Source organism: Sebastes fasciatus, chromosome 1, assembly GCF_043250625.1.
Source record: "Sebastes fasciatus isolate fSebFas1 chromosome 1, fSebFas1.pri, whole genome shotgun sequence".
Taxonomy (NCBI): domain Eukaryota; kingdom Metazoa; phylum Chordata; class Actinopteri; order Perciformes; family Sebastidae; genus Sebastes; species Sebastes fasciatus.
The window spans coordinates 14,801,647-14,813,168 of record NC_133795.1 but is presented as its reverse complement, the minus strand read 5'-3'; the positions used below and the strand labels follow the sequence as shown (position 1 = coordinate 14,813,168).

Here is an 11,522-nt window from a genome sequence, read left to right as displayed (position 1 = left end):
AATTTCAAAATGTATTTAATTTTCATTTATTCAAGACACTTAACTCCTACTTTAGAGGATTTTCTCTGATGTTATCTCAATGTATAAATTACACTCTATAGTCTTACAGAAGCTATATATTATTACACCTGTATTATAATACATATGTGTTTTAAATATATTTTATGTTTTAAATATTTTTATATATTTTTTTTAATATTTTTTTCAATAAAGTTACTATCCATGGAGTTATTAGTCCATTAATCGATTAATTAATCAACATTGTTTAAATCATTTTAAAAGCAAAAACTGTGATGGTTCCAGATTGTCAAACGTGATCATTTTCTTTTTTTCCTTGTCTTAACATTATAAATTGAACATCTTTGGATTGAACAAAACAAGATATCTGATGACATCCATTTGGGCTCTGGGAAATTGTGAATTTTGGTACATTACTTTGATAATGAAAATAATCGTTAGTCGGAGACCTACATGTCATTTCCTTTCAAGTTCCCATGAGTGACACACACAGTCAACATTTTACTGAAACTGTGACCTGTAGTCACAGGTCACACGGACCACAAACTATCAGAGAAAGCAGAAGATGACAGTAGAATAATCAGGAAATAGTTTCAAAGAGAACAACTAACTGGACACAATAATTTGTTCACCCTTTTATTGTCATTGAGAACATATTTTTTCCCAAAAGTAATGGCATGCAATCTGACAGACTGCGCCACCGGCACTTAGTAAAGAGTTTAGAAAGCTCCACCAAGGAAAAGTCACATTACAACGGTAAAGTGAAAAAAAACAACAGGTAAACTAACCTGCAGAAACCTCCAGAGAACACTGTTTAATGTTTGTGGTAATTGCAGCTGCCATTGCTCCACTGAAAACCTCAGGCTATGTGTTTACTGGATGTTAAAAGCAGAGGGGTATCAGTGGGAAACCTTTTAATCAATTGCATCTACTTTTGTCTTAACACTAAGTGTTTGCAGGGACCGCAGATACATAAGGCACAATGGTGTTTACATGATAGAGAGGAGGGGGATTCACCTTACTCAACACATGAAATAGGAATAGTTTGAAGCCTAAAAATCCAAAAAACAAATCTCAAAATTAAATGTCATTAAACACCAATGCAATCATTAGGACTTGACAGCATTCATACAGGCAGCAGGTTGGTGTATTCAGCTTTCTTTTGTACCACAATCTCTTTGTTTTCCCAAAAAAGTTTAATGACTTTTTGGTTCATCTTTTATCACCTTTCACACACAAACTAAAAAAGTCCCTTTAAACTGAACTGTCCTGTTGGTGTATCAATGGTCCGCTCTGATCAGAGCAGTAGAGTCCAGGATGGCCGTGGTTCCAGCAGAGCAGCAGAATGAGAGGATCTTAAACGCATTGCTCAGGCTGGAAATGTTGCTCCATTGTAAATGGAATCGGGTTACTTGCGGTGAGGAAATGAGTTTTGAAAGCCTGATGGACGGCATGATGATGGATGGAGACGGACAGTTTTATTGATCGGTTCCAGCTGCCCTGTTGGATCGTTTCCGTGGAGATGGTTTAGGGGAAGCCTTGTCTGCAAGACAGGATGCAAAGATCACATTTGTGTTGCTTCATTTTCATGGAGAGTGACAGTAATGTGAGCAAACAAATCACTTCTCTGTTATCACTTGTAACAGTTGAGGATAAACATGAACATACTCATGACATTGAGAGTCTCCTGAGGAATCCAGCTGATGTCCACGTCGCTCATCCCACCGGTGCCCTTCTCGATTTTCACTGAGAGTCTCTTTTTCTGCAAAAAGACAACGTGTCTAATGTTAAAACCGTTTTATTCACGAAATATTTGAAAGCGGAGGAAATTACTCATCCCATCTCCCAAGTACATTATGTAGACCAAACATACACGTCTTAACATAAAGAATAAAACGGGTGATAGAAGACAAACACATACCGTCCTCGTCTCCAGGAACTGGTAGATGCCAAAGAGCGCAAGGGACGCCAGTCCAACCATGAAGATGTACAAGAACATCCTGCAGGAAAACACAAAATGATTTATTTAATTAGTGAACGGAGGAGTTCCACAGTTACTTGGTGTTTTTGCATATCATACTCTATGAGTGAGACCTTGACTGAAATTTACTTTACCTACATACCAGTTTACTTACTAAATAATGTATGCAAATTATATTGGAGCACAAACAAGCCATCAAAAAAAGCAATATTCAAGCAAATAGCTCCCTTTATCAGCAACTGTTTAACATAAAAAGCAGTCTATTGGCCCCTTTGTGCCCTAAAATGACCTTCAAGTGATCCGTATCAGCAACATTTTCTGATCGGTTTTGAGATTTTAGGATGCAAAACACTTTGTTTTGCCTTGAATAATTAGCTGGTGACAGTTTCTGCATCTCACACCAGCAGCACAATTCTGACAACTAATCTCTTTGTGCCAATTTCACACCTCCTTTTACAGGTTCTTACATGTGCTGCAATAGTCTGGGAAGGCTGGTATTGTGAAGCTGTAGAGAGCTTCATGGAGCCTTAAGGGACATTTTTAAATAAATAATAGGTGGGCAAAATAATAATTATATATATACATTATGTACACAGAACTGAGATGTAGAACTTTATCTACATTTTAGTATCTACGTTATAGGATAGAACATAGTAGAAAGAAGGAAGCCTCACGTTTCTCCGTCCAGTCCATCTTCTAGCTCAATGATGTTGACAGTCTGGTTGTAGATGGCGGTCTGGAACACGTTGCCCTGAAGAAAAAATAGAAATACTCTAAAGTAAACAAGTACCTTGAACTTTCAAGAACTTTTTTGAAAGTTTTTAGAGCTGCTCTTTAAAAATCTGAATGTCAATATGACTCAGCATCTGTCACATCATTCGTTAAAAGCGTGGAAACAGTCAAAACTCAGCAGAAAGAAATAATGACAGGAAGGAGCCACCTGTCATCCCAATTATACAAAAAATGGGGAAAAAAATATAGCTGTTACATGAATATAAAAGACAAACTGCTTTGCTGACAATGGCTTCTTTAGGTATTAATTTCCATGACTCATCACAATTTGAGGTGTGAAAAAGCTGTCGACAGTCACTGTCTAACATCATCACACTACATTTTTCATCTAAAACGTCAACCTGAACAGACCTCGAGCTCCACCACAACAAATATATATTCTTTATAAATAAATGATGAAAAACCTTTTTACCTCAGTGTCAAGGTAGTTGAGGAGGATAACGAGACCAAACGGGCGACCGGCCATGGGCTGAGCTGGGATGAAGGAGTACTCGAAGGAGGCCTGAGCCTGGGGCGGCACCACGGTGCTCAGAGGCAACGCTGTGAACTACACAACACACACAGCAGCTGACTTTGTTGCAACACAAACATACACATAAAGTAGATAAATGCATACATACAAATGCAGAGCAAAATGCTAGAAATTCACGTGGTGGCATCAAAATGAGATCAAAAAGAGCATATGTACAACAGAGATGGGGACTTGGACTCAAGTCGCACTTAAGTCGCACACACAGTGACCTGAGACTTGACTTGGACTTGCTAAAAATGACTTGTGAGCTTCTCTGGGTTTGACAGGCTAGAGGGATGTGTTAAATTACATTATTACACAGCTATGGTGAATACTCAATTCTGATTGGTCAAACATGGTCTACGGTCTATTATTTCTTTATAGCAGATCGTTGCTATGTATAACAGACCGTTGCTATGTATAGCAGACCGTTACTATGTATAGCAGACCGTTGCTATGGGCGCAGTTCTGATGTCGGACTCTGGCGGACCGTTTTTGTGTCAAATTATTGATTTCTTTAGTAAGTAGCCATGTAATAAGCAGGATAATGTACAGCTAGCGGGTAATTATTATGAAATAAACCTCTTCAGGGTCTTCGCGTCTGGGTGCCACATCGCCCTGTCGGGGTTTATTTCACGACAATGACCGGCTCGCCGTACATTATTCCTTACGCAGATAATAAGCTGTCATTAGTTGGAGACTCTCAGTGTAATTATACAATACCATTGTACTCTAACTGTTATTAAAAAATAGGTTACAGTTATTATTGCATCCCTAATGATGTTAGCAATATTTTCCTGTTACCCTGAGTAACGGTGTGTGTTTTCTTTTCATACTACATTGCAATAGCGTGTTTAAAGTGATCATACACCAAACAACTAATCAGTGCTGATAAAGGAGTGATGATACAGTACATGCTTTGTGTTAGAAAATGTTTCATGTCCGCCTTTATCCTGATGAGCTCTGAGAGGAGCCACAGGCTCACCTGTGCTGTTCAGAGTCAACTAGGCACAGGTGAGTTCAATCTGCACACAATCAGGGCTCCTATAAGTAGAAGTACATTTCTCCGTTTGCCCTGCGTGCAGACTTGTTGCCTTGTCTTCATCGAGTGTGTCATCTAAAGGGAGTTCTTCATCTCTCTGTTCACTTTATAACCAATTATTGTTTGTTTGTTCAATATTACCTGACTTTGCTTTGATAATTAAGATTACATTGTAAAGTAAATGCATGTGCAATGCTGCTGTGTTGATGTCATGTATCTTCCCGGTAGATACAGACACCATGTGATGAGGTTAAAGGGGAAACGTAACTGAAATAAAGTCCTTTATGGTGGAATTTCCTGGCTCTCTCTCCCTGATTCAGGTTATCTTGCGTTTGATACTTAAATGTCCAGAGTCTCCAGCCCTCGTCACTTTGGTCACCTTAACACTTTGAATTCCTCAGATAGAGCTATGCAGTGTTATAAGCAGTAGGGATGCATCGATTCGACTTTTTCAGTCCCGATAGCGATACCTGGGATTTGGGTATCGACTGATGCAGACAATGATAGAATGTTCATTACAACTATGAGACTTGACTTGGACATGCAAAAAACTGAAGAACTGATGAACTGTAATGGTTTTATTTACCACATGTGAGTATTTTACAAACCTCTATATCATTCAGAATTATATTTGAACATACTATTATTCAATCCCTGTGATAGTCTGGCGACCTGTCCAGGGTGTACCCCGCCTTCGCCCAATGTCAGCTGAGATTGGTTCCAGCTAGTAGAAAAAGGTGGAGCAAATGTTTGCCGGTGTTTGTTTTTTTTAAATTTCAGATCAAACTTACATTCTGGATGTAGAACTGGAAGTCTTGGGGGTAACGGAAAGAGGCCTCCAACGACTGAACGGTGAATTCCTGACTTCCCTTGTTGGTGAAACCCACCATGAACCTCACAATCTCATTGGCAGGAAACTCTAAAATTAATTATAAATAAATACAAAAAATATAATTAAAAGCATATAGGCTATAGGAAAAAAAACTTGAATACAAATAAAGTACAAGTTATAAAATGTACAACCAAAGGCCACAGAACTGCCTGATATGTCGCCCCATAAAACAAAAGTAGTCTAGTATTATGTATTAACTAGGGTTGCCCCGTCTTAATCAATTAGTCGACTAATTGGTCGTTTTGGTCTTAGTTAACTAAGATGTCTTTAGTTGATTAATCATTTTTTTTATGCTGAATGACTTATTTCCAATAGACTTGAGTACCACTTTGGTAAACATGAGACTTAAAGCGGTGCTTTTGTGTGTTTCTTTGTGGAGAAACTCACTTTTACAAATCCGTTGATTAAATCACCTAATCGATTAGTTGACAAAATCCTATGAGTGTTAGTCGACTAATAATTTCTTTGGTCGAGGACAGCGCTAGTATTAAGCTCACTGAATGAAAATCTGAAAAGAACCGACCTTCTCCTGTTGTGAAGAGGATGGTGGTGTCGGCGTCGGGGTGAGACAATAACCCTTTATCAGCTCCTTCATCTGCGTCCTCTTCTTCTCCTCCCTCCTGAGGATGAACATCACATGACATCGTTACTTGATCATCAGCATGTAAATAAATCTACCATTTACTGCTGTGATTGAAACACACACATACCGCGGGTACTATCTGATCTTCCTCAACGAGCACCTCTTCATCATCTTCCTCCTCATCTACTGCAGCATCTGGGTCCTCAACAACGTCCTCAGCAGAGTCGGAGTCTGCAGAGACCTGGCCTACATGGAGCAGAAGACACAACGGTATATATGAGGAAATAACGTTTGTTTATATTGTACAGTCTTTTTACTGATGAACTGTGTATTTACTGGTGTTTTTAACCTTTTTTATTTATTTAAGATTTTTGGTTAATATATTTAATATTTATTTATTACTTTTTTTCTGTTGGTAAAGCACAATCTTCTGTAAACTGTAAATATGTATTATATGATAGATTATTTATTTTATTATTATACTTTGTATGATCTCTCATGTGGAGAGTTGTGTTTTGCAAGTTATAATTGTTAAAAGCACAATAAAAACGTGTTAAACGGTGTATTTATGTATATGTTGTCTACAAATGCCAACAAGCATCCCCTAAAGTATCACCACAATTCATCAATATACTATATCAAGGTATTTGGTCAAAAATATTGAGGGATTTTTGTCAATATCACCCAGCTCTAACTGTTTTGGAGAAAGAAGAGCGTAGAGGTGAAAATAATATGATTTGCTCTTCTGAAAAAATTTAATATCATTTGTTAGTGGTAGAAGTGGACTATTAAGAACAAAACATTGTACCTTGCACAGCTTTTTGCAAATTTTTTTATGCTAGTTGTAGTAGTCAGGTATATTTATAGTGTACTCCAATATTCTTTATATTTTCAGAATCAGAATCGTGTTTATTGCGAGGTGTATGAGGTATACACTAGGAATTTGCTTTGGTTTTGTTGGTGCAAATGAGCAGTAAAATAACAAAAGAATAGATAAAAACATTAGAATAAAATAAAGATAAAAAAATTGAAATTCTAACAATATACAATATAAGCTATAAACATAATACAAACAGGTAGTGCAAATATTTGTATTCTATGGATATATTTCTTTAGTGTTGACATGTACATTTTATGTACTGTTCCTGTGCATTGCTTGGATAACCTGCTGCTGTAACACAATCCCAATTTCTGATCAATACAATCAATTTATTACACACCAGTAAGACCATTCAGCAAACCAATCAGTGAATTAAAAAAAACGTATTAAAATGTTTTACCTGCATTGTTCACAATAATTCTCATGCAATATGTAAAATGAATGGCTGAGTCTAACTTTCTACACATTGCTACTGTTGATATTTGCATTATTTGTTGCCAGTTTAAAACAACAGCAGAACAATAAAAGTCCCCATTGTAGTATAATCAGATAATAATAATAGAGACAAACACACAGTGAGTTATACCATCTGATCTATGGTGACGTGTCCCAGCCAGAGGGAGCTGTTATAACTGTTAACTGTATCCATAATGACTTTTAGACTTTAAATCACCTCTAAAAGTATGGATAAACTGTCTATATACATTGATGTTAGTACAGCTGTGGTGAATACTTAACAGCTGCTCTGTGATCAGCTACCAGACTACTATGTGCCACGTCAATGTGTGAGTCTGTAACTTTAATAACTTTAACTGTTGCTAAACTGAAGCGACGACATAAACTGCTTAAAACATGAATAATATGTCTTACCGATGGATATTAGTCCACATGGGAAGGCCAGGAGGAGCAGCAGCAACACTTTGGATCCGAAATTGAACATTTTTAGTCGGAGTTGTAGTCTGAAGTTAGTAACACATCAGCGTTCAGGAGAGGAGAGGAAGAGCCGAGCAGGAGGAAGAGGAGGAGCAGCAGGAGGCTGGACCCGCCTCTAGCTCACTGTCTGTCTCTGGAGGAGGAGGAAGAGGAGGAGGCTGGGAGGGAGGGACGAGCTTAGTAAAGCTCCAGTGGGTTGTGTTTACTCACAGAGGAGGAAGTAGTGTCAGAAAACGTGTAACAACCTGCTCACATTTTTGCTTTCAAATAATACTGTGCAAACTTAAAAAAATGACAGCAAGCTGCTTGTTCATAGACTTTAATGGTTAAATAATGATAACATCTGAAATACTTCTTGTATTTAAAGGGACTGTTTGTAAGAATCAGAAATGCTTGTTAACAGCGACACCTGTGGCCGTTAGGTCAATGAAAGTCAGCATCCTGTTGCTCGCCCTCGGGCGTGTGCACGCGCTACCTGAATGTGAGCGAGCTAAAACCACAATATCACTCTATATTTCACCTGCTTGGCAGTAATGTTAGCTGACCAGACGAAGGTCTCTCCATGAATCAATGCTGATCCTAGTGTTGGCTTTTCCTGCTTCAGCCTCCCGACCGCGGCCGGAGGAAACAAGGTCGGAGACGATAACGTTTCTCGCTGAGGAGCCCCGTCACTTCACAAGACACGGAAACCTCTGTTGGTCTGGAGGAGCTGCAGCAGTTATTTCTGCACAAACATCCACGAGATATTCTCAGAGCTAAACTAACTCTTCTGCAGTGTGTAGTGTGCGCGCATGCACGTCTAGAGGTGGAGTGAGCTGAGTGAAGGCAGGCAGAGGAGCAGAGTATAGCAGAGATTCTGACCACAGCCAACACTGTTTTGCGAGACGAGCTTCACTAGATATAACTTTGTGGTTTTGGTGCTTCCGTGTAGTTTGAGTTGGAGTCTGAGTCTGAACAGCGTAGCCACACGAGAGCGCGTATGGGACACCGACCCGGATTGATTCATACATGTAAGAAGTTACAAACAGTCCCTTTAAACCTGCAGTAGGCAGAATGTTTTTGGCATCATTGGGCAAAAGTTCCACAATAACCTTTTAGCATATTGTAATTCAAGTGTTCTGAGAGAAAACTAGACTTCTGCACCTCCTCATGGCTCTGTTTTCAGGCTTTAAAAGATCTAGCCCGTGACGGGAGACTTTGGCCAATCACAGGTCATTTCAGGAAGAGTGAGAGCGTTCCTATTGGCTGTGCTCTGGCTGGTGGGCGGTGCTTGGTATTTCCTCAACTGATCTCAACATGGCTGCCGGGTCACAATCTTTCTCATTTTATAGCTAAACAGTACACTACAAGATGTTTCTGAAAACATTTGAGTCGATAAATAGGCATTAGAGTAACAGAATATTGATTCATATTTGATCAGCGCTGCCTAGTTTGACCGTTTGGTCGGAGTTCGCGAGTGATTGACAGCTACTCAGAGACGGCAGGCTCCGGCTCGGCTCTGATTGGTTGTTTTCTTCCGGTCTGTGAAATCTTGCAGATGCCATTAGGAGCACCGGAGGACACATAATGAGTACTTTTACTGCTAAAGTAGCACTTTAAATGCATTTTGCTGATAGTACGTCTGCACTTTTACTTAAGTAAAATGTTGAATACTGATTACTATAACATTCATGTACAAGCCGTTTAAAAAATACCACAATATGAGTCTATTAACATTAATTATCAGATCACTGTGACATACATCCTGGAAATATAGGGACAGGTTATGATAAACCATACTGTAAGGTCACCGTGAAGATAAAATCTTAATGTCCTTGCTCTCCTTAAATAAAAAGAAAAGTTGTCCACAATATTTAGTCTGCTTCAGAAATAATGAGTCTCTGACTTTCCTGAACTTCAGGAGAGCGGCGGAGGAAGAAAATGAAAACAGTGTAGGATGTGGATAGAGCAAAGCACCTCAAGATGTCACTGCAGCTCATCTGCACCATACTGGAAATTGAAATCTAAAGAGAAAACAAGCCTTTTATTTCTCTAACTATTCCCTTGACCTCACGCAGAGCCACAAAACAATCTTATTAGCAGAAAATAGTGATCATGGAGTCACAATACAGAACATGTTGTCACCAGGATGAGCTGTGCAATCTGATATACAGAGTCTCTAATAAAACCCATCATGTCAGATATATTTATTAAACTCTTATGTATCCATATGCCCCCTGACTTCTTCTTCTGCAGACCCATCTCTTTAAATAACTGTGTATCATGATGTGAAGGTGGACAAGACTTGACCTCTAGTAGCCCACACACCTTACAGGAAACCAGTCATCCACTGTTGGTGGGTGGGACGTGCAGAAACAGACCTGAGAGCCAGCTGGAGGATGTGTCAGGGCTGAGCTGCCACTTCACGTAACTGACATTCATTTCAAATGTGAAAAAGGCTGCATGTGAGAAAAATTAAATAATTAGAAAACTACAGTGAAATAGTGAAAATGTGTGATTTAAACAGAACAATTGTCTAAAGGTTATACTGCCATCTGTTTTCAGTCGTTATTCAAAAACAAAATGAAATATCAATCCATCTTTAAAGGAACAGTGTGTAACATTTCAGGGGATCTATTAGCAGAATATAATATTCATAACTGTGTTTTCATTAGTGTATAATCACCTGAAACTAAGAATCTTTGTTTTTTAGTTAGCTTAGAATGAGCCCTTCATATCTACATAGGGAGTGGGTCCTCTTCACGGAGTTCGCCATGTTGCTCCGCCATGTTTCTACAGTAGCTCAGAACGGACAAACCAAACTCTGGCTCTAGGGAGAGCCTTTCACGTTTGTACGTTACCTGAAGGCCACTGTAGTTCTCCGACATTGTTGTAAAACTGTGGTAACGTGAGCCCCAGAGTGCAAAACCCTGGTACCGCTGGCCGCCATCTGACTTCTGTTGCTCCTAAAGTAGTCTTATTATGAAGGATGGCCTCTGAGTGAGGAGAACGGCGCTACGTTACGTACGCTGCGCACATTACCACAGTCTTGGAAAGGGAGGAGTGAGGGGAGGGGTACTCAGTTGGTTTCAATCTGCAACCACACCACTAGATGGAGATGTCGCCAAATCCTACACACTGGACCTTTAAAGACAAGCAGTCTTTATTGTAACCACTGAAGGTATATATCAGCGGTGATTTGTGTGATTGTGGCTACGACCTTTGTGACATTTCAGGTAAATCCAGAGTCTAGAAAACAAATAGGGTTTGTCCTCAAATGTTGAGAGGACTCAGTCAGAGCAGAAATCAAAGAGATCTGAGCAGCCCGTTCTCACTCACAACTCGTCAAATACCACCATTTGGTTAGCGCCCCTCGGCATCGGAAACCAACGTACGGAGGCAAGCACCCTTTAGCAGCAGTATGTGACAAACAACTAACTATAATGCAAACCCACCTGCAGTGTTATTCAACGGTGACGGTTATTCGCAAGTGACGTATTATTAATAGCGTCAAAGTCCGCTAAGGGCCGGGTGGGAAGGATGGTGGATGGGTCAAACATACACAAAGAGATGCCACAACACAAAGGCTGCACTAACAGATGATCAGAAACATGGATAATATTAGAATCAGGCATTCAGAGAGCTGCATAACCAGGTTTAACTGTGGTCCATGTGAGCATTATATCCACAATATGATCCAAACCAGAATAGTAGTTTACATGTGAAACACAGTCATCAATGGATCTATAATCTCTGGGGACCTGCTATAAGATCTCCAGTGTTTAATACAAAGTGTGTTTAGCAGGTAAAGCTACAGAGAGAGGTTTGCTCCAGTTAACATGATAAAAGTTAAATAAATCAATGTTATCTCACCCCTGTAGGTGTTACATCGATAATGTCATTGACACTAG

The 11,522-nt window shown here is 39.4% G+C and overlaps 1 protein-coding gene across 2 annotated transcripts; it reads right to left on the bottom strand.

Annotated features, from left to right (window-relative positions):
• Nucleotides 1-640: 640 nt before the first annotated feature.
• Nucleotides 641-7,729, bottom strand: LOC141765334 (translocon-associated protein subunit alpha-like). Of its 2 annotated transcripts, none has more exons than XM_074631408.1 (9): nucleotides 7,570-7,729; nucleotides 5,947-6,065; nucleotides 5,760-5,856; nucleotides 5,136-5,263; nucleotides 3,204-3,338; nucleotides 2,674-2,750; nucleotides 1,940-2,018; nucleotides 1,687-1,780; nucleotides 641-1,561 (listed from the first exon to the last, which is right to left on the bottom strand). In XM_074631408.1, exons 1-9 carry the CDS (start codon nucleotides 7,637-7,639, stop codon nucleotides 1,497-1,499), a joined length of 864 nt encoding a protein of 287 aa, XP_074487509.1. In that variant the 5' UTR covers nucleotides 7,640-7,729; the 3' UTR covers nucleotides 641-1,496. The 2 variants fall into 2 exon arrangements, with proteins under 2 accessions (XP_074487509.1, XP_074487511.1); XM_074631410.1 differs by having other exon boundaries at nucleotides 5,760-5,853.
• Nucleotides 7,730-11,522: the final 3,793 nt, after the last annotated feature.